General features: G+C 45.7%; 1 protein-coding gene across 3 annotated transcripts in view; it reads right to left on the reverse strand.

The window, feature by feature from the left end:
- The window catches only part of LOC147437658 (C2 domain-containing protein At1g53590-like), a 109,096-nt gene extending 81,974 nt beyond the window's left edge, over positions 1-27,122 (reverse strand). For 2 of the 3 annotated variants that reach the window (XM_086487155.1, XM_086487153.1), the window contains exon 1: positions 26,778-27,119. Coding sequence is in view for 2 of the 3 variants with exons in the window: in XM_086487153.1 (XP_086343279.1) it covers positions 26,778-26,924 (147 nt within the window). In the remaining variant the exon portion in view is untranslated. Of the gene's footprint in view, positions 1-26,777 lie in introns of all 3 variants that reach the window. The other variant, XM_086487154.1, reaches the window with a different exon arrangement.
- Positions 27,123-27,654: the final 532 nt, after the last annotated feature.

Here is a 27,654-nt window from a genome sequence, read left to right on the forward strand (position 1 = left end):
GATAAAGACGACGACAGGTCTGAGAGTTCGAGAGCAGCTGAGGAATGTGGCAGAAAAGGCAGATAGAAAAGCAGAACTGGTACCACATGGCGTGGGACCTGCACCGAATCTAATGAATGAATGAAAGTACAAACTTTGTCGCTTTCGGGGCAAAGTGAAGGATCAGGAAGCTCTTTTGAAGGAGCCAAGGCCAACTTCTTTTCACTTGGAATTGGCGGCTCGATTTGGAACTACGCCCGACAGACTGACGCCACAGGCGGAGGTAGTTCGACTGGCACCCGGATGGGATGTTGCCATTACACCGAGCATTGGCAAACTTCGTTTGCAATGACAGGGGTGTTCAGGGTACGCGAGTGACGTTCTACTCGGGATCCCTTGGTACCACAAGAACTACGCCGTGGTTGACTACCGGGCCGAGAAAGCGACTTTGATAAATGAAGGGCTTAGAGATTGTACTTGATGAACTTCAGTTTTCTTACTCATTCTTTTGGGAGAACTGAACGATGGATAAAAGTTGAATATGTTTTGACCTGAAGAAAAGAACGCCAAGATTTTTATTTTTTTTTTCTCCACGCTCATGCCGATTGCTTTTGAGAGGGCCTGAAGATCATACCATTGATCTGATATCTGGAAGCACGCCACCGAATCGGCCACCTTATCGTGTGAGCCGAGTACAGAATGAAAAGATTATGAACTCAGTGAAAGACCTCTTGGAAAAGGGTCTTGTCCAGCTTAGTACTTCACCGTATTGCTCTCCAGTGTTGTTGGTTTTGAAGAAAGACAGATCTTGGAGAATGTGCATCGATTATAGCACTCTCAACGAAATCACCATCAAGAACAGATTTCCGATTCCTAGGATCGATGATATACTCGACAGGTTACAGGGATCCTCGTGCTTTAGCAGGATTGACTTGAAGAGTGGATATCATCAGATCAGGATAGCGCCAGGAGATGTCTACAAGACAGCTTTTCGGACGACTTTTGGGTTATTTGAGTTTTTGGTGATGCCTTTTGGCTTAACCAATGCTCCTGCGACATTTAACCGGATGATGGACAGGATTTTTCAAGAGTACAGGCTATTTGTTGGCACTTTCTTTGATGCCATCATTGTTTTCTCCAAGAATGAGGCAGAACATAGAGATCATCTGCTTCAAGTCTTTCAGGCATTACGAGATCACACATTAGTGATTAATGCTAAGAAAAGCGAATTTTTCCTACCGGAGATACATTTTTTGGGACACATTGTGTCAGCAGCAGGAGTGCGAATGGACCTGGCCAAGATAGAGACTATCCGTGATTGGCCCGATTTGAGGAATGTCCATGAAGTTAGAAGCTTCTTGGGACTGTGTTCGTACTACAGGCGGTTCATACGAAAGTTTGCAGAGGTTGCTTCCCCTTTGCATATCTTGACACAGAAAGGAGTACCTTTTTCGTGGGGACCCACAGAGGTGACTGCCTTTCAGACATTGAAAGAGAAATTGACTACGGGACCTATTTTGACTTTGCCGGACTTGCAGAAGTCATTCGAAGTATATTGTGATGCTTGTGGTCGTAGTCTGGGTGCGGTCTTGATGCAAGAAGGCCATGTCATAGCTTACGAGAGCCGTTTGTTCTCTAGGCCGGAGATGACAGCACAGATTTATGAGAAAGAGCTTTTGGCGGTTATCCATGCTCTTACTCAGTGGCGGCATTACCTACTCGGAGCGGATTTTATTGTCTTTACAGACCATCAGAGTTTGCGCTACTTCTTGTCACAGAAGCAGCTTTCGGAAAAGCAGATGCGGTGGGCGAACATCTTGTCACAGTTTCACTTCCAGATTGTCCATGTGCAGGGACAGAAGAATGTGGTGGCAGATGCTTTGTCTCGGAAACCGTTGGTTCTGGCTATTTCCGCGATACATCATAGGAGCTTCGAGGATATGGTCGATCAGTGTGCCACAGATACAGATTTTGCAGATATTTTCACACGGATACGGGATGGGGAGACAGTAGCTGGATACTCCCTTGGAGAAGGCTACTTGATGAAAAAGACTATGTTGTGCGTTACACAGCCGTTGAGGGAAAAGGTTATGACTGATTGCCACTGTCCACCTTTTACGGGTCACCGCAGCATTGCTACCACCATGAAAGGGGTAGAGAGAGATTTCTTTTGGCGGAGACTGAAGAAGGATGTGGAAGAGTTTGTGCGCAGTTGCTTGGTATGCTAGAAGGTCAAGTTTGACAGGCATAAGGCACAGGGATTGTTACAGCCTTTACCCATACCCACCCACCCGCCCCTGGGAAAATATTGAAATGGATTTCTTTTTTTTTTATCTCCCGAGAATACAGAATGATCACGATGATTTTCCGATTACATGGCACGCCTGAGACGATTGTCTCCGACAGAGACCCTAGATTTATGAGTTTGTTTTGGAAGGCAATTTGGGAGAACATTGGGACGCGGTTGCAGTTCTCGTCATCGTTCCACTTGCAGACTGACGGGCAATTTGAGATTGCCAATTCAGTGATTTTAGATTTATTGAAGTCTTGTATCTCGGATCAGAAGACTCAATGGGAAAAGAACTTACCTTTGGTGGAATTTGCCTACAATAACACGATACACTCTTCGACGGGGAAGACGCCATGAGAGATTGTTGAAACTGCTGCGAAGGTTCCATCCTTCCTGAGCACGAAAAATTAGAAATTTGAAGCGGATGAATATTCGCGAGATTTGGATACGGCTTTTGCCAAGGTTCGCGAGACTTTGCAGGAGTCTCAAGAACGACAGAAAAAAGGCAGCGGATCGCCATCGTCGCGACTGGAAACTGAAGGAGGATGATTGGGTGCTCTTACTTTTGAGAAGGCACGCCTAAGAAAAAAAAAAGGGAAAGGAGAGGCTTTTTCCAAAGCTTAGTATGTGATACTACGGACCTTTCCAGATTACTGACAAGATAAATGATGTCTCCTTCCGATTGGACCTGCCAGATACTTGGAGGATTCATAATGCATTGCATGTGAGTCTCTTGAACCCTGTTAAGGGTGATGTGCCTGATGATGGGGAGCCTGATGAGCAACCCGAAGTGGAAGAAAACGAGGAGATCCTTGTTCCTGAACAGATTTTGGCACATAATGATACGAAGAAAGGTAAAGTCCGAAGGCGGTTCTTGGTTAAGTTCAAGAACTTTCCTGCATTTGATGCGAAGTGGATGGAGGAGGAGGACCTAGCAGATACTCCTCGGATTGTGAAACTTTACCTCGATGTTTTGGTTTAGCATAGTCTACTCCAAACGGAACCCAGAAACTCAGCTTGGCCGAAGATCTGGTGCAGTGGGATGCACAAGAGGGGAGTCGCTCCACTCCTTTGTCAACAGATGCCTCGATTTTGATACTAAAGTCACTGATGTCTCTTTGAGCTTCAGGGATACTGAGAGCTGACAGTATTCTGCTGGATGACTTTATGAAATGGAATTCCTGATTATGATACTGATTTGTTCTTGACTTCTTGTGAGTGCAGGAACTGATAGCCGAAATGACTGCAGCATTTTGGTCTGATTGATCTCGAATAGACATGGTTGCAATAGGGGTTAGTCAATCGGACATCGATGAGGTCCCGATTGGACCTAGATGTGATTGCTAGCTACATTGCCGATAAATCATGGTCTAAGATCCGAATGAATGTTGAATGTCATGTGATGTCCTGTGATGTCTGGTGATGTTCTGTGATGTCGTGTGATGTGACTGTCGATTTTGTACATGTGCTAGATGTGTGTTCCTAGTACGTAGGTACTAACAGTCAGTGTCTGCTAAGACGGTTTATGGCTTTTGTCAGTTTTGCAGGCGTAATCGTGGTCGATTACAATGCTTTCAAGAGGGGGGTATGTCACAAAGTGATGACGTGGCGGACAGGAGAAACCCTAATTTCTGTCAAAAACCCTAAAATTCCTGCAAACCCTAATTTTTGCCAAAAACCCTAAATTCCGGAAATCGCGGAGGCGGATTATTATTTTTTTTTTTAAAAAAAAATTTTTTTTTTTTTGGGAAAATGATGAGCGACGCGAATTTTGCTTTTGCTTTTTTTTATATAAAAAAAAAAGAGAAAAGACTCTCTAAGAGAGAGAGAGAACTGATGCTTTTGATTTTAAAAGCTTTTGGGGCTCTGCTTTTGGGCATCCCTTGTAACCTTTAAATTAGTGGTGAGGGCCTCACTTCTCAGAGCATCTGGACGCAGAGTCTGAGAGTGAAACCCTAACCGCTCTCTTGTACTTTGATGATTGATTAATACAAAAAGAAATACCGAAAGGGGCGCCAGTCTTTGGGGCCAATATCTCTAGGCACGGAACTCCGCCGGGCCAGTGCAAATCTATTGTGATCTGTGAATTGTTTTGAAGTGGTTATTTGGTGCTGTCGCGGTTGATTCTTGACTTGGAGTGTCCACCCACCGCATCTGCTTTTTCGAAAGCTGCTTCTGTGACAAGAAGTAGCGCAAACTCTGATGGTCTGTAAAGACAGTAAAATCCGCTCCGAGTAGGTAATGCCGCCACTGAGTAAGAGCGTGGATAACCGCCAAAAGCTCTTTTCCCATAGATCTGTGCTGTCATCTCCGGCCTAGAGAACAAACGGCTCTCGTAAGCTATGACATGGCCTTCTTGCATCAAGACCGCACCCAGACTACGACCACAAGCATCACAAAATACTTCAAATGACTTCTGCAAGTCCGGCAAAGTCAAATCTGGTCCTGTAGTGAATTTCTCTTTCAATGTCTGAAAGGCAGTCATCTCTGTGGGTCCCCACGAAAAAGGTACTCCTTTCTGTGTCAAGGTATGCAAAGGGGAAGCAACCTCTGCAAACTTTCGTATGAACCGCCTGTAGTACGAACACAGTCCCAAGAAGCTTCTAACTTCATGGACATTCCTCAAATCGGGCCAATCACGGATAGTCTCTATCTTGGCCGGGTTCATTTGCACTCCTGTTGTTGACATAATGTGTCCCAAAAAATGTATCTCTGGTAGGAAAAATTCACTTTTCTTAGCATTAATCACTAATGTGTGATCTCGTAATGCCTGAAAGACTTGAAGCAGATGATCTCTGTGTTCTGCCTCATTCTTGGAGAAAACAATGATGTCCTCAAAGAAAGTGCCAACAAATAGCCTGTACTCTCGACAAATAGCCTGTACTCTCGAAAAATCCTATCCATCATCCGGTTAAATGTCGCAGGAGCATTGGTTAAGCCAAAAGGCATCACCAAAAACTCAAATAACCCAAAAGTCGTCCGAAAAGCTGTCTTGTAGACATCTCCTGGCGCTATCCTGATCTGATGATATCCACTCTTCAAGTCAATCCTGCTAAAGCACGAGGATCCCTGTAACCTGTCGAGTATATCATCGATCCTAGGAATCGGAAATCTGTTCTTGATGGTGATTTCGTTGAGAGTGCTATAATCGATGCACATTCTCCAAGATCAGTCTTTCTTCAAAACCAACAACACTGGAGAGCAATACGGTGAAGTACTAGGCTGGACAAGACCCTTTTCCAAGAGGTCTTTCACTGAGTTCATAATCTTTTCATTCTGTACTCGGCTCACACGATAAGGTGGCCGATTCGGTGGCGTGCTTCCAGATATCAGATCAATGGTATGATCTTCAGGCCCTCTCAAAAGCAATCGGCATGAGCGTGGAGAAAAAATCTTGGCGTTCTTTTCTTCAGGTCAAAACATATTCAACCTTTATCCATCGTTCAGTTCTCTCCCCAAAAGAATGAGTAAGAAACTGAAGTTCATCAAGTACAATCTCTAAGCCCTTCATTTATCAAAGTCGCTTTCTCGGCCCGGTAGTCAACCACAGCGTAGTTCTTGTGGTACCAAGGGATCCCGAGTAGAACGTCACTCGCGTGCCCTGAACACCCCTGTCATTGCAAACAAAGTTTGCCAATGCTCGGTGTAATGGCAACATCCCATCCGGGTGCCAGTCGAACTACCTCCGCCTGTGGCGTCAGTTTGTCGGGCGTAGTTCCAAATCGAGCCGCCAATTCCAAGTGAAAATAAGTTGGCCTTGGCTCCTTCAAAAGAGCTTCCTGATCCTTCACTTTGCCCCGAAAGCGGCAAAGTTTGTACTTTCATTCATTAGATTCGGTGCAGGTCCCACGCCATGTGGTACCAGTTCTGCTTTTCTATCTGCCTTTTCTGCCACATTCCTCAGCTGCTCTCGAACTCTCAGACCTGTCGTCATCTTTATCATTCTGTTCTTTCTGTGCCTTATTAGGGCACTTCGCGGAGATATATCCCTGTTCCCCGCATCCAAAGCACTTCCCCTCTCTGATGAAGCGAGCTCTCTCCTCAGGAGTAAGCTTGGGTCGTGCATCATTTTTCTCTGGGTTGCTCTTTTTCTTTCTACTTTCATTCCAAGAAGTCTGTTCGGCTCGTTGTGTCATGGCCTCATCTGTGGGGTAGGTCAGACTGCCAGAGTGAATGGCAAAGCCCCGCTTCGCATGACTCATCAACTCCTAAATGGAAGCTGACTTCTGTTCCAAGCAGTGATCTCGGATCTCTGTAGGTAGACCCAAGGTAAACCGCTCAATCTGTTCTCTGAACAAGATCTTCTTGAATGAAGAGGCGGGTAGAAAAGAGCTCCAGAATCTTTCACAATAAGCATTGATTGTATCTTTCTTGGTCATCCGAAGATGGTTCCAAGCAGCTCGTACATCTCGTTCATATTCTTGCGTCAACCAAGAAGAAATAAAAAGCTTCTTAAATTTCAGCCATTTAACTGGCGCAGTCTTGTTTAAAAGAAGCGTGGACCACCAAGTACGAGCATTCCTCTTAAAGTAAGAGGCAGCTCTCTGAATCTTGGAGTGCTCTGAATAGCGTCCTCCCGCGAAAGCGATGTCAAACTGCTGAAAAAAGACACAGTCTTCGAAGCATCCGAGTATCCTGAAAAAGTATCAAACTTGATCGAGTGGCCACCTTCCTTAAACTCTCGGACTTTCTTGCTTTTTTTCTTCGAGAAAGTCATATTGGTTGGCTTTGTAAAAATTCTTCTTGTTCGCATAAAACTTTCCGTCATCGGAATCTGAGCTGTCTGTAGATGAGTCCTCAGTAGAACTGTCAATCTCTGGGCGAGATGTAGTCTTCTTTGCCTTTTTCTTGCCCTTTCCGAAGCTTTGTGCCTTGCTTCGCTTTTTGCTTTTTCTGTCTTCTTCGCTCTAATCCGAGGAGCTAGAAGAACTGTCAGAAGAAGAAGAAGAAGAACTGGGTACTCCTTCAAATCGAACACGCTTCTTCTGTTTCTTTGCCTTGTCAAAAGTCGACTGACGACCCAAATAACCTAGAAAGTCAGTGCTTTTCTTTTGCTTTTTGCCGTGCTTTTTGGCTTTCTTTTGCGCGTCAAAAAGCTTAGCAATCCGTGCATCAACCACTTTCTCCAGTTCCTGCTCCGTATATTTTCTTGGAGGCAGAAGGTTTCTTGAGAGCGGGTTTCGGGAGTGGTGTTGTGGGTCTCTGCCACTCCATCTGTACCTCTTTCAAAGAGGTCTGGTTCATATATTTTTCCATCTTCGGATCCTTGGCAAAATTGAGCATCATCTTTGTTGCATCGCCAATCAATTGACGACGCTCCATCTCTCTTTGCTCCGCCTGAGTAGGCCGAGGCGGGCCATACTCTCTGTCTGAATCTTCGTTGTGATCCCTGCCCGCATCTCCAAATGCAGAGGGAGTCGACTGACCATTGCCTGAAGCCATAGGTGCCGCGGAAAAAAAAATTCGGGGATCGGATTTCCCGTAGAAGAGAAATCGGTTGTGCTCTGATACCATTGTAACAGACTTGGACACTCCAAGTCAAGAATCAACCGCGACAGCACCAAATAACCACTTCAAAACAATTCACAGATCACAATAGATTTGCACTGGCCCGGCGGAGTTCCGTGCCTAGAGATATTGGCCCCAAACACTGGCGCCCCTTTCGGTATTTCTTTTTGTATTAATCAATCATCAAAGTACAAGAGAGCGGTTAGGGTTTCACTCTCAGACTCTGCATCCAGATGCCCTGAGAAGTGAGGCTCTCACCACTAATTTAAAGGTTACAAGGGATGCCCAAAAGCAGAGCCCCAAAAGCTTCAAATCAAAAGCAATTGCTCTCTCTCTCTCTCACAAAGAGTCAAAACATGAAAGCAAAAGCATTCTCTCTCTCTTTCTCATTTAAGTAGAGAAAAAGCGAAATTTGCGTCGCTCATCATTTTCCAAAAAAAAAAAAAAAATCAGACTCCGCGATTTTCGAAAATTAGGGTTTCTGCTATCCGCCACGTCATCACTTTGTGACATCGGGTAGCTTCAGTCTAAAAAAGACATCCTTTATCTTTTCGGAAATCTGGACAGGTCCGTAGTATCGCATACTAAGCTTTGGAAAAAAAATCCTCTCCTTTCCCTTTTTTTTTCTCAGGTGTGCCTTCTCAAAACGTAAGAGCACCTAATCGTTTTCCTTCAATTTCAAATCGCGATGATGGCAATCTGAGGCCTTTTTCTGTCTTTCTTGAGATTTCTGCAAAGTCCGGACCAAGTCCAAGTCCCCCGTGAACTGGTCGGCTTCAAAGAAAAATCTTATCTTTCGTGCTAAGGAAGGGTGAAACCTTCGTAGCAAATTCAATAATCTCAAATGGCACCTTCCCCATCAAAGAGTTAATCGTGTTTCTGTAGGAATATTCTACCAAAGGTAAAAACCCTCGTCCCATGAAGTATTAAGATTCAAAAAAAAGAAGACTTCAACAAATCGAGTACTACTGAATTAGCAATCTCTGATTGCCCGTCAGTTTGCGCGTGGAACGATGAAGAGAACTGTAACCACGTGCCAATGTTCTCCCAAATAGCCTTCCAAAACAAACTTGAGAATCTGGGGTCTCTGTCGGAGACAATCGTCTCAGACATGCCATGTAATCTGAAGATCTAGGCTCCGAGTAGGTAATGTCGCCATTGAGTAAGAGCATGGATAACCGCCAAAAGCACTTTCTCACATATCTCTACTGTCAATTCCGGCCTTGAGAACAATCGGCTCCGCCTTCATGAATTAAGACCGCATCCAGACTACGACCACAAGTATCACAGTATACTTCAAACGACTTCTGCAAATCCGACAAAGTCAAAACTGGTCCTATAGTCAAATTCTGTTTGTGACACAGAGAGAGAGAGAGAGAGAGAGAGAGAGAGAGAGAGAGAGAGAGAGAGAGAGAGAGAGAGAGAGAGAGAGAAATGTTATATTAAATGTCTTCAAAAGGCCAAAATGACCTATGAGACCAAATTGAAACAATCCTTGTGGATTTAATCCAATGTCTAGGTACAAAAATAAAATGAAGTAAAGTGAGACTGAAAACTAAATGACTAAAATCTTCAGCCTGAAAATCATCATCATCATCCACCATGCCCGAGGATGCCCGGCATCGGGCATTGTCCGAGAAAGTATTGCATTGGTCACTGAAGAGCTTCGTCAATGTCCACCTCTGTAAATAGTCGTATTGGGCGTCTCCCATGTCGTGCTAGAGAGAGAGATGAAATGAAATGAATTGGAATGTTTATTAACGTCTGCAAAAGGCCTAAAAGACTTATGAGACCAATCGGTTACATCATCATCAGATGTGTCAAGTGTCCAATACAAAAAATGATGTAACTAATGTAAAAATTAGAACAATGAACTAAAAAAGCAGCCAGCTTGAAGAAGAACAGCCCAAGTCCGATCACGAATGTAGGTGTCACAAACTGCTGACGTGTCAAAGCCCTGAAGAATGGAGCCACCTTGCAGATGCCGGCCGAGGGGCCTAAACCCTAAGAAGAACAAGTAACAGAAGAAGAAGTCCTACCAACTTATGGGGGCCCCAGTGACATAAAGGAAGTAAAATAAAGCAGGACACACACACGCAAAACTGATGACGTGGCGCTGTACGGACGCTCCCCATTTTGCGCTGACTGATGAGTGGCAGTTGTATGGAATTCTACAAAATGCGCTAGCAGCTTTTTGGCATTGCTTTTGGACCAGAACCTTTTGAGTTTTGAAGGCTTTTCACTGTAACTGCTTTTCAGGCCAAGGGCCTTTAAATATAAGGTTAGGGCTCATTCTTTGGCATGCTTCCTAGAGAAGGTGCAGAGTCTTGAATACCGGCTTGTACTGTGTTGATGCAATATAAAGAAATACAGAAAGGGCCGCCAAGGTTTGGGGCCAATACTCTCTAGGGTGGAATTCCACCACTCCGTGTCACGTGTCGTCCCCCTCTTTCAGTTCAGTTGTTATTGAAGTGCTAAAAGTTTGTTCAGTCTGTTCTTTTCTATTGGCAAGTGGTTCCCGTCTTGTTGCAGTAGCAATCATCACATGAACTCTCTCATGGGCCTTTGCATCATGGTATCAATCTCCTCTTTTGTAAAAAGCACTCGTAGAAACAGCTCTATGCCTCTCTTTAATCGCCTAGATACGCCCATGTTGACACCACATCGACGCCATCTCCGAGGAGGACGTGGGCGTCGAGATCTACTCATCTCCGTAGCTAGGGCCAACACAGACCATCTCTGTCTATGTTGCTCCAGCAAGAAAAGCCACTCAAGACAAAGGTCCGAAGCCATTTCTGAAGAGACAACGAAATCGCCCCCAGATCTCATAATACACAAGGCAACGGCATAAATAGTGCTCCTCTATCTCTAGCTCTAAGTCACATAGCCCACATGTCCTCTCCTCCGAAGGTGTCAAAATGTATCTCCCTGTCTCTATCTACAGCTGATGGGAGGAGGTACAAAGCTGGCCTATCGCACATCGAAGCCCATGTGAGAGGTGTGAATGCATGTATCGTGGTCGTACAATGAATCCATCCTCAATGGTGTTAAGAAAATGCTCTTAGAAAGCCATTTTCTTTCCCAACTCATGAGAGAGACTCAACCATGTCCTTTCTGTATCAATAGCTTCAGAAGACAGAGCTACGAAAACCTTTATCACTGAATTGGAAGCTTTCATGTACTTAGTCGTGCCATTTGGCGTGTATAACACTCCAGCCATGTTTTAGAGGTGTATGATGGAGATATTTAGTGAATTTCTACATAAGTTCTTACATATGTGGATAACTTTCCTATATTCTCATTTGAAGGGACATCTATTAGGGTAAAGGGGCCAATAGTGGGCCACCTAAAGAAATGATGAGTTGGGATCTTTTACCTCATAGCTCATTTTTTAGTGCTCAATATCTCATTCAAAGCGCCTTCTCAAGGGCTTTCAGAAATAATCGGTTTTACATGCATCGAAATATGTGACTAAAATCTATGGTAGCATTTATGGAATCATGTGTAACAAAAATAGGGGTGAAAAGGAAGATGCACCTGGGCCAATAGTGGGCCAAAGCTTCCAACAAGGCTTGAATCCACTTCCCACCCAATGAAAATGTTGCAATTTGAAACAACTAGCCATTTTACCTCAAAATTCTCTGTGCTTCTTTAGGTGAAAAGTGTAATATTATTGGGCTGCCGTCAGTGTTCCTTTTGGGGGGTGGCTCACTATTGGCCCCTTTACCCTAGGCCACATGGTTTCCGGAAATGGCATTGAAATGGCTAGAGAAAGTCGCCAACTATGTTAACAAGGTTTGGTCGAGTTTTTCTAAAAGTCACACACTTCATGAAGATTTCCAATGAGGAAGAGATGAGAAAGTTCGAAGGAGGCCTACGACCACAACTTCAGAAGAGCATGAAAGTGTATCCTCATGATACCCTATAGAGGATGATGGAATTCGCAATTATTGCTGAGGACTTACATTCTACTTGAACTCCCGAGAAGATGGAGCAAAGCACTTACCGCTTCCAAGGGGGGAGCCCTTCAAGGGCCTAATTGTTTCACCGGATTCGTGCCCGGGTCCCACAAACGGGCGGCCCACGGATCCCTTCCACTCGCTAGATCTTTCACAGAGTTGCATAGAGTGGGCATCAGCAGGAGATGGGAGGACCGTTTTGCTTTGAGCCTGCTACGGTCGTCTTGGGAGCCACTACAGATTGGCCTCGAGCAGCACAAGCCCACATGCATCAAGGCACATTTGAGGGAGCGACTTACATGGACCCCTATGGTCAACACTCATCATGGCCGCATGGTTGATAGCCGACCTCATGCCTCTTGCAGTCCCATGGCAGAGGGTCCAGCCCGCAGTTTTGGGGGCTGGCTGCAATTTACAACACTTCTTGAGGAGATTCCGAGCCTTCAGCTGCAAGACATGAGAGGGGGTGCAGAGAATATGTCAGGATACTGTAGAGGCTATACCAAAAGAGTGGCAGACGGAAGCTCCCTATTAGATTGGGTCTTTCACGCGATTGGAGGTCCTCATTTCACTTAGGGATTTCTCAGACAAGTTCTTGCATGTTCTTTGACGTTCAAAGAGAGGGTCATCTCCGCAAAGTCACTACCGAGGCACCAAAGGTGGCCGAGTGTTGCTTTCAACAGATCCGAGTTGTGGGCATCTACATAGCCGTTGAGGGAAAAGGTTATGACCGAATCCACTGTCCACCTTTTACGGGTCACCGCGGCATTGCTACCACCTTGAAAGGGGTAGAGAGATACTTCTTTTGGCCAACACTCAAGAAGGATGTGGACGAGTTTGTGCGCAGGTGCTTGGTATGCTAGAAGGTCAAATTTGACAGGCATAAAGCACAGGGATTGTTGCAGCCTTTGCCCATACCCATCCGCCCCTTGGAAAATATTGCAATGGATTTCATTTTTGATCTCCTGAGAACACAGAGTGGTCACGATGGTATCTGGACTGTTATTCAAAGGTTTAGCAAGCAAGCTCATTTCATTCCAGTAAAGAAAACAATCACGCCGGATCATTTAGCGAGACTATTTGTGGCCCAAATCTTTAGATTACATGGCATGCCCGAGAGGATTGTCTCCGACAGGGACCTCAGATTTACGAGTTTGTTTTGGAAGGCAATTTGGGAGAACATTGGCACGCGGTTGCAATTCTCGTCATCTTTCCACCCGGAGACTAACGGGAAATCCGAGATTGCCAATTCAGTGGTTCTAGATTTATTGAAGTCTTACATCTCAGATCAAAAGACTCAATGGGAAAAGTATTTACCTTTGGTGGAATTTGCCTACAATAACACGATACACTCTTCAACGGGGAAGGCGCCATTTGAGACTATTGAAGGTGCTACAAAGGTTCCACCCTTCCTTAGCACGAAAGATAAGATTTTTGAAGCCCGCGCGACTTGGACACGGCTTTTGCCAAGGTCCGCGAGGCTTTGAAGAAATCTCAAGAAAGACAGAAAAAGGCAACAAATCGCCATCGTCGGGATCTGAAATTGAAAAAGAACGATTGGGTGCTCTTACGTTTTGAGAAGGCACACCTAAGAAAGAAAAAGGGAAACGAGAGGCTTTTTCCAAAGCTTAGTATGCGATACTACGAACCTTTCCAGATCTGCGAAAAGATAAATGATGTCTCCTTCCAACTGAAGCTGCCCGAAACTTGGACGATTCACAATGCTCTTCATGTGAGTCTCCGAGGCCTTTTAGAGGCGATGTGCCCGAAGACGGGGAGCCTGATCAGCCACCTGAAGTGGAAGAAAAGGAGGAGATCCTTGTTCTAGAACAAATATTGGCACATAAAGACAGAAAAATTAAGGGTAAAGTGATAAGGTGATTTTTGGTTAAATTCAAGAACTATTCTGCATTGGATGCGAAGTGGATGGAGGAGGAGGACCTATGCTTTTGGTTTAGCATAGTCTATTACAATTGGAACCCCGAATTCAACTTGGCCGGAAATCTGGTGCAGTGGGTATGCACAAGAGGGGAGTTACTCTGCTCCTCTCTCATTAGATGCCACGAATTTTGAATACTAGAGTCACTGATGTCTCTTTGAGCTTCAGGGATACTGAGAGCTAACAGTATTCTGTTGTAATGACTTTATGAAATGGAATTCCCGAATATGAAATTTATTTGTTCTTGACTTGTTTTTAAGTGCAGGAACTAATAGACAAAATGACTGCAACATTTTTTATCTGAATGATCTTGATAGGATGGTTGCAATAGGGATTAGTCAATCTGGCATCTATGAGGTCCTGAGCGGATCTAGATATGATTGCTAATTGCATTGCCGATAAATCATGGTCTAAGATCCGAATGAATGTTCAAAATGTGATTTGTCATGTGATGTCCTGTGATGTCAAGTGATGTCCTTTGATGTCATGTGATGTGATTGTCCATTGGTACATGTGCTAGATGTGTGTTCCTAGTGCGTCGGTACTAACAGTCAGTGTCTGCTAAGACAATTTATGGCTTTTGTCTGTTTTACAGGCATAATCGAGGGCGCTTACAATGCTTTCAAGAGGGGGGTATGTCAAAACTGGTGACGTGGCCGCCCAGTACACGCACATCCTCTTGGCAGGGAAAATTACATTAAAATGCTGACATAGCAAGCCCTGGAAATCCCGGAATCATTGACACGTGGCGGGCTGTACGGACGCCCACGTTTTGCAGCGGGATTTGCGGCAGCAAAAGCCGGGTAGATTTTTGCATGAGTTTCGGCTTTATTTGGCTACGCAAGGAGAGAGAGAGAGAGAGAGAGAGCTTTAATTTTTATTGTGCCTATCCAAAGGGCTTGAGAAAGAGAAACCTCTTTTGCTTTATTTCCTGAAGAGCTTTTGATTTTCAGCTTTTGGGGCTCTGTTTTTGGCATCCCTTGTAAACTCTTTGAATAAGTGGGCAGGCCTCCCACTCTACAGAGCATCTGGACGCAGAGTCTGAGAGTGAGAGCCTCCCACTCGCTTGTACTTTGCAACAAATTAATACAAAAAGAAATACCGAAAGGGGCGCCAATCTTTGGGGCCAACATCTCTAGGCACGGAACTCCGCCGGGCCAATGTCAACGAATCAATTGTGAACTGTGAACTGTTTGAAGTGATTTCTTGTGGTATTGCGGTAGATTCTTGACTTGGAGTGTCCAAGTCTTTTAAATCATAAGAAAGGTGAAGACTCATATGTCCCTATCCACCCACTCGTCGATCTGGGCTTGAGTGGCGGTGGGAAGGGAAGGCTGAGTAGCCGAATGGGTGAAATCATTCACCCATTACCAAAGTCGATGGTAGGCAATGATTGTGCGGGACTCGCGTCCTCCACAGAGAATAGTTTTGTAAATCCAACTTCTTCTCCTCAACAAACTGGGTGAGGGCATAATTGTTGGATGTTGCGTTGGCAGATGCCTACGTAGTCGCAGAAGTGGAAGTGGCCACAGTCACAGAAGACGTGGTGGCCCCCTTCTAGGATTGTTGATGTTGTCCCTTCTGCTTCAAAGTCGACATATTGCGTGCTCAAAGAGTAGTCCGAGAGGTAGATCAATAAGATCGCAAGTCGCCAACGAAGGTACTGTCTCCAATGCTATAGCAGTCCAAAATCACCGCTCAGACAACCACCGGATGGTGTCCTAACGAGCAAGGGAGTGATCAACCGCACAAAGGGTAAAAATTCAGCTTGATGTCCGCCCAAAAAACGCTGCAAAGGGTGTTGAAAACGCTGTTGTAATAGAGATTTCAGCGTGCCTATACGCCACCGATCATTACGGGAGCGTGGTAGAGTGTCAGAGGAGGGGGTTCTTGCACTTCTCAGCCGTTGAGGGGCTGAAAACAGAGAAAAAAACAGCAAGTAATGAATGCCAAAATAGTGCCGATTGGGTGTAGATACTTGACCAAGGTGTAGTTCTACAAGTGCCAAGAGGTAAAAGGGTCTCCCGTATAAGTCTTGGCCGCTCTTGATTGTGCAAGAGGCTAGGCATTTGCCGAAAATGCAGCAAGGGGAAAAACGCAGATCTGGTGCTGAAAAACGCAGGCCTGTCTGATTCCAATCTGCTGCATTTTGATGCAGGGAAGGGGCGCCAAGGGAGAGAGAAGGAGATCCTTGCCTTGAATTGCAAAAATGCAAGGCTGGTCCAGAATTGCTGGCTGAGGCTACGGCTGAAAACGCTAGCCTTGAATTGCAAAAATGCAAGGCTGGTCCAAAATCGCTGGCTGAGGCTAGGGCTGAAAACGCTAGGTGGCATTTTGCAGTTTTGCCACGATAGAATGTAGCAAAATTGCTAGCGCTAGGCTTTGGAGGTGAGATCGATGAAGATGCTCCACAACTTGGCGACTGATACCATGTGAGAGTGAGCAATGGAGAGGGTGTGAGCCACACACGCCGAAAACGCTGGAGAGAGAGAGAGAGAGAGAGAGAGAGAGAGAGAGAACACAAGTGCTCTGTAAATGATGCTCTCAATACACAATGTACGACTACAAGACCCTAACCATTCTATTTATAGAATGTTAGGTTGAGGTAGGGCAAAATATGTAGCACAAAAGCCCAAAAAATGGCTAAAAATGTGTGCACCCAGCCAAGCTCAGAAAATGAACGGCCGGACACGTGCTAAAAGTGTCCGCCCATGCAATCTACATGATGTGCGATGGGTGGCCAAACCGAGACAATCACTAGCCATACAAAATGGCGAAGCAACGGTGGTGTAACTCTAACAGTTGTGGCCAACCAAGTGCTCTTGGCCACCATGTGGTACAACCCTTCCTACTCGATTTTCTCGAGTTCTTGCATCGGCCAGCTCGAGAGGCTAATCAGGAACTTTTTGTGGACAGGGAGAGACACGCAGTCGGCTCGTTCCAAAGTTCCCTCGCAGGTCATCATTCTACCTTGCTCTCAGGGAGGGCTGGGGATCATCGATCCACCACGGTAGAGTAGAGCCCTCCTTGAAAAGCTCATTGTCAGAGGTCGTCTTCCAGGTGAGGAGCCCTGGAAGGAGCTTTTGCTGCATCGGGTGGCCCTTGGAGACCTCCACTTGTTGGATTTTCACAGAGATGCGCAGAGTGGATCTCAGCAAGAGATGGGAGGACCGTTTCGCATTGAGCTTGCTTCAGTCTTTGGAGCAGCTGAAGGGGGGACTTGAGCAGCACCAACCCACATGCACTAAGGAGCGCTTGAGGCAGCCTCTTACGTGGAACCTGTTGGTCAGTACACAGCGAGGTCACATGGTTTGCAGTAAACCCCATGTCTCATGGGGTCTCATGGCAGAGGGGCCAGGCCGAACCCTCGGAGACTGGTTGCAGTTTACAACACTTCCTAAGGAGATTCAGAGCATCCAGCTGTGCGGCATGAGGGAGGTACAGAGCATGTGTCAGGACATCGTCGAGGCTCTACCAGCAAAGTGGTACACACCTTTCTAGCCGGTGGCTCCCAACTGGATGGGGGCCTTCACTTGTCTTAAGGTCCTCATCGCAGTTAGGGCTTGCTCAGACTCGGACCTTTGCATGTTCTTTGAGGTTCAGTGAGAGGGCCGCCTCCAGAAAGTTACTACTGAGGCATCAGAGGTAGGAGAGTGTTGTTGCCAGCAGATTTGAGTTGTGGGCATCAAAGGGAGGACTTGTGTGCTTGATCCTGACTGGACATTGGAGGCTTTGAGAGTCGCCCTCTATCGGGAGAGCAATGGGACCGTGAGGAGTGGTTTTGGCGGGATCCTTTTGCTTCAGCCGATCACCCAAGGATCCCTTTCTTCCAATACATCACAACTCAGACATCACATACTGGCTGCTCGGAGAGAGGCCTGCTGTACTACAGCAGGTCACTGGTAGGAGGAGGGCCTCCCAGCTGAGTTCTTGACAAACTTCTGGGAGTGCTTATGGGACAGCAGACAGCCGAGAGGAGTCACCATGTTCCAGTGGCTAGTCGCCCATCGAGTTACCGCAGTTGGGAGTTGGTTGGTCTGTAGTGGCCATCCGGCAAGTTGTGCCACTTGTGACCACCCACTTGAGTCACAGAGGCATTGTCTATGAGATTGCCCCATGGCGTAGCAGGTTTGGCTTCGTATTTTACGGCTGAGGCCAGCCTTGTCATCAGCTAGGCAGTACACTTAGGGTGTTGCTGCCTCATCCACCCTCACGGGCAAGCACTTCGTTTCGAGTTGTCCTCAGCTAGCAAGATGATTGTGATACAAGAGGGCCAGCCTACACTCCAGCCTGCCACAAAGATTAAGCCTCAGGACTGGAGCAGTGATAGAGAGCTTTGTTGGGAGCTTGACTCCAGCCTGACTCTTTAGTTCATTTGGTGAGCACGTTGCTTCCGCATCTTCGAGGCGTGCCCCATTCCACTGGTGGAGACTGTGCGAGATATCTCTGGCTGGAGCTTATCCATACACTTTGAGGACAGTTCAAGAAGCTTCAAGGTAGCTCCGACCGTATGCGGTAGCGCCGGAAGCATTCCTACAACTTTGGCATCCAAGACCTTTCTACACCAAGATCCATGGACCTCCTAGATAGCACCACCGGCCACCTATGTTGTTGTTTCCTCCTCCCATCTCCTGATTTAGTGTCATTGTACGCATCTCTTTTTTTATTGGGAGAGTCTCCCCTCATGCTCACGTAGCCTTCTCTTGTAGGGGCAGTTTGTAGCCCACTAAGAATAGAAGGACCTTTTTCTTCGGAAAAAAAGGAAACACTATGGATGTGTTGCAGACAATTCATTATTGTTCATGTGATTATGGACAAGGTGTGTTCCAAAGTTCATTGTCTTTAAGAATCTTGGACCTAATGTAGTCTACGAATGGGGATTTTTGGATATAGTGTGGTCTGCAGTTCAACTTTTCTATGAGAGGATTGGTGCTCAAGATGGCATCTTTCATTATGGTGGTAGGTGTCACAAAACGGGAGCGTACACGAGCACTTAGAAATCTGAAAAATAAAATACTTTGCAAATGTGAGAGAAGGGAGAAGATCGACACAGTATTGGGGACCAGAAGATGGGCTGGTCCCCCCCCCTCAAGAGTATTCTTTATTCAGGGAGAATTCATATACAAGCACGAGAACCCGAGGAAACCCCTCCGTTCTGTAATCTTAGACCCGAGGGTCGTGCTTTCCCGTAAAGGGCTTGGGCACAAGGCCATTCTTTCCCGTAAGGAACTTAGGCGCGAAGCCGTACTTTCCCTTAAGGGACTTAGGCGTGAAGCCGTACTTCCCGTGAGGGGCTTTCCCGTAGGAAGGGAGATTCCTGCAAAACAAACCACACAATGCAACAATTCTCAATGCGTATCAACACATTATACCTGTCGCTCCTTGCTCGGAAAGGCGATCTCCGTACTCAGTCGTCACACGAACACTTGCAGATTTCCGTCGCCAGCACTTGCTCTAGAATCTTCAGCGCTAACTCCTTTTGCTGCTCCCGGCGTGCATAAAACTGGAACGCTTGCTGTCTTTTTATAGGCCTGGGCACCCGGCGGAAATAGGGCACAAAAAGCAGAAGCTCTGGCCCTTCTAGAGAGAGGAGAGAGAGAGAGAGTTGTTTTCAGCCCATGCGTAGCTTATTAGCGTTGGGTTTTTAAAGAGCCTTGCTTTATTTTACTATAGAGGGCTGGTCACTTAAAAGTGACCGGCCACTTTATAAAATAAAGTGTGAACCTGTTCAAACTTTAAAAATTCACTTAGTTAGTGAAAACAATGCTACACGAACACATTCCAGGCGTCCCCGGGTGCAGAATACAGGCACAGATGCAATGCAGACACAGACTCCTCGCGGGAAAGCATTTGTCATCCCGCAAATGTTCCTGCTTTTCGTAAAAAGCTTCATCGAACCCATCTTTATTCTTGTGCTTGCGTTCTTACGCGTATTTTCTTACTCAGTTCGGATTTCCTCCTTAGCCTACGGAATGCCCCCTTTCTGATGCACCCGTCACCCATCATGTGACGCATCAGGGGCGCACTCATAACCCAGCCCTTTCCACCAAACTTACGGAAACTCCTTCACGATGTTTTACCGTCACCCATCAAATGACACATCAAAGTTGTCCGTTCTTGATGGCAGTTCCTGTAGCTACAATCTTTTAACAGTTCTTAGTGTACACAATAAAATATCCTTGACAAAGAAATTAATCATTAAAAATAAGAAAATAGTCCAATTAGCAACATCCCTCTGGCTTCTAAACAGTTGACCTCAACTGTAGTGCTTGGACATATACCTCCAGTATCTCGGGATAAGCTGCTAATTCCTCCTGCATCATCCACTGAGCATCTAAATTCGGATAGTTTTTAAACTTAACCGAATACTTCCGTGTTATTTTTCCGGACTTGAGGGGCCGCTCCTGATGACTTACTATCTGCTCCGGTTGGAGTATTTCTTCTGTTTCCTCAACCTCAGGAGGTTCCTCAGCACTCGGCTGACTCGGAGGCGGTCCCACATACAACCGGAGTAAACTGACATGGAAAGCATTATGGATCCTCCAATTAGGCGGTAGCTTTAATCGGAAGGTGACATCATTCACTTGCTCAGTGATCTTAAACGGCCCATAATAACGGGTAGAAAGTTTTACCACCTTCCCCTTATGAGACGCTTGTTTCTTAACTCTTGCCTTCTCAAACTTGAGTAAGACTAATTGTCCGACTATTAAGTCTAGATTCCTCCTGTGCTTGTTTGCAGCTTTCTTATGCTTTTCCTGAGAGCGTAGAATAGCTCTCCTAACTTGCCCGTAGGCTGTGTCCAAATCCCGGACAAATTCATCTATTGCAAAGATCTTATCCTTAGTTAAAAGGATTGGTGGAAGCAAAGGCTTACCATAGAGAATCTCAAAAGGTGCTTTCCCCGTCGATGAGTGTATGGTATTGTTATACGCATACTCGACAAGGGGCAAATATTTCTCCCAGTCATATTGCCAGTCTGACACATAAGCTTTTAACATATCCAATACTTTGAAGTTGGCTATCTCACTTTGCCCGTCCGTTTGAGGATGGTAGGCAGATGAAAAATTCAGCTTTGTACCAAGATTATCCATCAAAGCACGCCAAAAATTTCCTGTCACGCGAGGATCTCAATCACTCACAATAGACTTAGGCATTCCATGATGCTTAAAGATCTGTGCCAGAAAAACCCTAGCCATATGATCTGCTTTGATCGTTTTCTTGACTGGTATAAAGTGTGCTTGCTTGCTAAACCTGTCCACAATGGTCCAGATCGCGTCATTTCCAGTCTGAGTTCTAGGGAGGTCCATGATGAAGTCCATGGCAATACTTTCCCAAGGTTCATTAGGCACAGGCAATGGTTGTAGCAACCCAGGCGTCTTATGCCGATCATACTTCACTTTTTGGCAAACCAAGCATTCCCTGACATACTTATCAATGTCTGCTCTAAGGCTAGGCCAAAAGAAATATCTTTCCATTGCTAAGGTCGTAGGGAGAATACCCCGATGACCCGCATAAGGCGAAGCGTGTGCTTCATCCATGATCTTCTTTCTTAATGGTTCCGCCACACATATGGCCTGATGGTGGTAGAGATAACCGTCCCGAATGGAATAGGGAAACTCATTCTCTCCACGATGTAGCTTTCCCCAAACGGTGGAGAAGTCTGGATCATTCGAATACAAATCCGGTAGTGCTTCTAATTCTTGGTGATACACCGAAGTGATAGCGTTCACCCTTGGCCGCCTAGACAATGCGTCCGCGACCACATTCTTACTCCCAGCCGTGTGAAGGATCTGGAAGTGAAACATAGACAAAAATTTTGCCCATCTCATCTGCTTCTCAGATAGTTTCCTTTGCGTAAGAAAATACCGCAAACTCTGCTGATCAGTCTTGATCACAAAATCCGCTCCTAGAAGATAGTGCTTCCAGTTGGATAAGACGTGAATCACAACCGTGAGTTCCTTTTCGTAGATTAATGCATGCAACTCTGCATCCTTAAGCCGTCTGCTTTCGTAGGCCACTGCATGGCCTTCTTGGTTTAACACTGCTCCGATGCAATCACCTGAAGCATCGCAGTGAACCTCAAATGGTTTCCTTAAGTCAGGCACTATCAAAATAGTTCCATGGCTTAGCAAGTACTTGAGCCGATCAAAAGCTCCTTGTTATCTCGATCCCCATCTGAAAGGAATCTTCTTCTTTGTCAAGTCATGAAGTGGTCCTGCTACATGGACAAATCCTCGGACAAACCTTCGATAATACGAACATAATCCCAAGAAGCTACGTACATCACGTACCGTAGTGGGAATAGACCAATCTTCTACCACTCGGATCTTGGTAGGATCCATACTCACTTGATTGTGAGAGACTATATGGCTGAGATAGTGTATCTCTGAGAGAAAGAACTCGCTCTTCTTTGCATTCACATGCAACTCATGCTTTCGCAATTCTTGAAACACTAGGTCCAAGTGCTTTCGATGTTCCTCTTCTGACTTAGAGAAGATGAGTATGTCGTCAAAGAATACTCCCGGAGCTTTTACGGGCTGAAAATGCAGTCCATCATGCGATTGAACGTCGCAGGAGCATTGGTCAAGCCGAAAGGCATTACCAAAAATTCATATAGTCCAAAGGTTGTGTGGAAAGCAATCTTATGGACATCCTCAGGGGCGATCCGTATCTGATGATACCCACTCTTTAAGTCTATGCGACTAAAGACACTTGCACCCTGCAACTTATCAAGTATATCATCAATCTGAGGAATCGGAAAGCGATTCTTGATCGTGATCTTGTTTAAAGACCTATAGTCTATGCACATTCAAAACGTGCCATCTTTCTTCTGCACCAGTAGAACTGGAGAGCAGTAGGGTGAGGCACTTGGCCGTACTAACCCTTTCTCTAGAAGCTCGTTGACTGCTTCAAAATTTCCTCTTGCTGAGCAAGACTCACCCAATAAGGGGGTTGATTGGGAGGCGAGCTACCCGGTATGAGATCTATGCGGTGATCTTCCGGGCGTACCGGAGGTAGTTCATCAGGGAGTGTTTCCATGAAACAATCTTTGTACTTTTCAATAAATTGAAAACGCTTAATGTCCAGACTAGAGAGTGAATCCCCACTAGTTTTATCCTTCTCACGTGCAAAAATCAAGTAAGCAGAAACACACTTCTTCATTTCTTTCTTAATGGAGATATGACTTACAATTGGGAACTGCCAATCTCCTACATCAGCATGAATCTTTATTTTCTTACCCCCATGATCAAAAGTGAGGGTCTTTTCCACATAATCGGGAATAGGTGTCATGTGGAAGTGCCATGGCATACCCAAGATGATATCACATCCCTCGATGGGTGCCATCAAAAATGATTCGCGGTCCTTGTACTCGCCAATCCGAAGATTGAGCTGTCCTTGCACGGGAGTTGCGTTGGTTGTCAACCCCTCGAATGCTGATCCAGATGTAACCGGTGTGCCAAGCTGAGCCGGTGTGAGGCACAAACGTTCCGTCGTATCCAGGGAGATGAAGTTATCCGTGGATCCTGGATCATAAAGAATCAGTACTCGCTGGTTGTTCAAAGACCCCCAGCCCTTCAGAAGTTGACGCTTCTCTTTCTCCGTTTCTGTGTTTCCTTGAACATCTGGAATTGAGTTGGAGCTTGGTGGAGCGGGTTCCTTCCTTGCTTTCTCTTGCCTGGTAGAGGCTTGTTCTTTCCGTTACTGCTTTAGCGGTCAATCCGGTTTTATATGTCCTTTCTCGCCACCACAGTAGAAGCATCTTCCTTCCTCTCTGAAAGTTTGAAGTTGAGTAGGAGAAAGATACTTAGTTCGCTTGCCATTGCCCTCTAGCTTCTTAGAATGATCATAGTCCCTAGATGGAGGACGTTTTCTTCCTTGGCCCCCTTGATCATCGTAGACCCCTCTTTGTCTTGCACGGTAAGTGCTATGCTCCAATTTTTTGGGCGTCCCAGTTGAGTGCAAATCCTCAACAATGATTGCTGACTCCATCATCCTCTAAAGAGTATCATGCGGATACACTTTCATACTCTTTCGAAGCTACGGTTGGAGACCCACTTCGAACTTTCGTTTCTTTTCCTCGTCGGCAATCTTCATGAAGGGGGTGACCTTCAGAAGAACCGACCAATACTTGTCCACATAGGTCGTTACTCTTTCATGTTCCTTCTGGGCGAGCCAGTCCCATTCCTTCCGTATGTCCTGCTCAAAGTCAGGCGGAAGAAATTGTTCATAAAATTCAGATTTGAATCTCTCCCAAGTTCTGGCTTGAGAACCTTCCAAAATCTTGGCTAACCACCAATTGCTTGCCGTTTCCTTGAGGTGCATCCTCACATGGCGTAATTTGGATCTTTCTGTGAAGTGCCCGTTGGTAAAGGCGACTTCAAACTGTCTGATGAAGGACAGTGCTTTGGAGATATCTCTCCGTCTGTTGTAGGTTTCAAACTTGATGTCCTTGTCGCCCGATTTGAAGACTCTCATGCGATGTTGAGACTTGCGACCATGCTTTTTGAATCGTGGCTTATCTTTAGGTTGATGTAGGGTAGTAGTAGTAGCGGCTTCCTTCTTTTGACGAGACGATCGAGAAGTAGAAGAATAATCAAGAGAGTAAGATGGAGATGAGATAGAGATGTCCTTGCTCTCGTCTAACAAAGAGAGCGCTTTTTCCTGGCCTTTCCTTGGAGTAGGCCGTTCATTCCGATCCGAAGATCCTGTGCACCTCGGCACGTTCTTCTTCTCTTTCCTCCTGTGGTCTCACGCCAACACTATGGTCTGGATGCCCGACTGCATCGGTTCCATTCGTTTTCTTCATTCCGCCCAAGAGCTTTTGGACATCTGGCAATAGTAAGATTTGTTGCAAATCCGCAAGCTGAGCTTGCACTTGTTGAAGCTCCTCTTCAACGCTTCTCCCTTGGCTCGACATGGTTCTTCCCGTTCTTCCCGGAATCGTCCTTCTTTGCAGAAAAAGAGAGGAGTCCGAGCTCTGATACCACTGTCACAAAACGGGAGCGTACACGAGCACTTAGAAATCTGAAAAATAAAATACTTTGCAAATGTGAGAGAAGGGAGAAGATCGACACAGTATTAGGACCAGAAGATGGGCTGGTCCCCCCCCCCGTCAAGAGTATTCTTTATTCAGGGAGAATTCATATACAAGCACGAGAACCCGAGGAAACCCCTCCGTTCTGTAATCTTAGACCCGAGGGTCGTGCTTTCCCATAAAGGGCTTGGACACAAGGCCGTTCTTTCCCGTAAGGGACTTAGGCGCGAAGCTGTACATTCCCGTAAGGGACTTAGGCGTGAAGCCGTACTTCCCGTGAGGGGCTTTCCCGTAGGAAGGGAGATTCCTGCAAAACAAACCACACAATGCAACAATTCTCAATGCGTATCAACACATTATACCTGTCGCTCCTTGCTCGGAAAGGCGATCTCCGTACTCAGTCGTCACACGAACACTTGCAGATTTCCGTCGCCAGCACTTGCTCCAGAATCTTCAGCGCTAACTCCTTCTGCTGCTCCCGGCGTGCATAAAACTGGAACGCTTGCTGTCTTTTTATAGGCCTGGGCACCCGGCGGAAATAGGGCACAAAAAGCAGAAGCTCTGGCCCTTCTAGAGAGAGGAGAGAGAGAGCTGTTTTCAGCCCATGCATAGCTTATTAGCGTTGGGTTTTTAAAGAGCCTTGCTTTATTTTACTATAGAGGGCTGGTCACTTTTAGGCTGGTCACTTAAAAGTGACCGGCCACTTTATAAAATAAAGTGTGAACCTGTTCAAACTTTAAAAATTCACTTAGTTAGTGAAAACAATGCTACACGAACACATTCCAGGCGTCCCCGGGTGCAGAATACGGGCACAGATGCAATGCAGACACAGACTCCTCGCGGGAAAGCATTTGTCATCCCGCAAATGTTCCTGCTTTTCGTAAAAAGCTTCATCGAACCCATCTTTATTCTTGTGCTTGCGTTCTTACGCGTATTTTCTTACTCAGTTCGGATTTCCTCCTTAGCCTACGGAATGCCCCCTTTCTGATGCACCCGTCACCCATCATGTGACGCATCAGGGGCGCACTCATAACCCGGCCCTTTCCACCAAACTTACGGAAACTCCTTCACGATGTTTTACCGTCACCCATCAAATGACACATCAGAGTTGTCCGTTCTTGATGGCAGTTCCTGTAGCTACAATCTTTTAACAGTTCTTAGTGTACACAATAGAATATCCTTGACAAAGAAATTAATCATTAAAAATAAGAAAATAGTCCAATTAGCAACAGTAGGTTGACGGTTGCAAAGTCATGGTGTATCAAGTAGTCGGCCAGTGCTTGGTGTCCATGGTAGCTTCTTCATCGACTTTGGTTTTCCTACATATATCCACTTTGAGATGCAGAGAGGTTGTCAAAGTTATGCATCTCAAGTGAATGCGCAATGTGATCCTATTTATTTATTTTGTCAGTTTTAGGTGTGATTCAGTCTCTTCTTGTATCATTCTTGTATCCAACGTTTACTGATTTTTCTCTCCTCTTAAGCTCACTTGCCATCACCTTTCTCGTCTCTCTTTTTCTCTCTAGATGATACCTATCATCCACACCATGAGTATGTCTTGTTTGCTGGCTGTCACCATTTAGAGTGTGCACTAGTTTAGGCCAGATTTGTCTCATCTTCTTCTGTCTACTTCCAATATCCTCAAACATGCAAAGTAAAAAGCTAACTCAAGGGTCACCAATGAATAGAAACATGGGCATCTCTCTGGCCATGGAGCCCATGTCAGCTATGCTCGCATCTCTCTGACCATGTCAGCTATGCTCATACTCTATTTTCAAGGTCTCCTCCATATTGTCTAACTGTCTTTCTCTGTAATTTGTTTACCGTCATGCATATGTTTGTAAGTAGACTTGAAAAATTGGAAGGTGGATTAGCTCTGCAAATTCTTTAATGTTCTCAATCTTTAGCACTGCACAAGAGAGCCACAGCGGCAAATAGCATACCAACATGTGTCCATAGACTTCAAAAGCTATAGTAAAAACAGTAGAACTATAGAATTGAAATAAAAGCACGCAGATTGAGAGTTGCAAATAGTCGAAGAGCCAAAGAAGTTCTGGACTGACTTACCTGGATCAAGAAGAGGAACGCAATGAAGAACAACCAAATGGAAGATGCCTTCCAGAAAGAAGCGAGCCAGAGGAGGAAAAAGGTGGCTCCTATGTACACCACCGTGGGCTGCTGCATCAAGATCGGAGCAAGGAACTGCATGGCCATCTCTCTCTCTCTCTCTCTCTCTCTCTCTCTCTCTCTCTCTCGATCTCAGACAGCATGAATATCGAACAAAAGGAAGAAAAACACCGACAATGACGCACGAGCGCGTAAAGAGGACAGGATAGAGTGAGCTGGGCAGTGGGCACTTCTGAAGAAGACGGTGTGACCATATTTTATGTTCCAGCCTTTCGTGGGTGGTGCGCATCTCTCGATACGTGCATGGGATGTGGCACGTGTGCAAAGTCTTGAGGACTCAGGAACCCAATTACCTATGACAACAACGAAACTAGAGTGCTTCCGTAGCTGCATTTGTGAATTATATAATGTGGTTGCATTCAAATCATCCCCCCCCCCTCCCCTTCCCCGTGGAAGCGCCCCCCGTATCTCTCTCTTCTCATTCCCTTGCCATTTCCTTGTGGCCCCCGCCCACCCTCTCTCACTCTCTCTCCCCACCCCCTCTCTCTCCTCACCCCCATCTCCTTCCCCGGCATGTTTCACGGTGTATATCATGATGTTTGAAAAGAGCGTGTGTGCTTTGCTATTGATATACTTTCTGTGTTTGTATACAAATGTGCATGTGTATGAGTGCACACAAGTGTGACAAAATAGAAGGACACTTATCACATTAGTGGTTAAGCTTGTTGCCCAACATATATCACAACATTTTTAGAAGATTATGTGCTTGTATGAGTGCACATGAGAGAGGCTAGTGTTTGAGAGAGATTTATACATT

This window comes from Adiantum capillus-veneris, chromosome 17 (assembly GCF_014529385.1).
Source record: "Adiantum capillus-veneris isolate H3 chromosome 17, ASM1452938v2, whole genome shotgun sequence".
NCBI classification, from domain to species: domain Eukaryota; kingdom Viridiplantae; phylum Streptophyta; class Polypodiopsida; order Polypodiales; family Pteridaceae; genus Adiantum; species Adiantum capillus-veneris.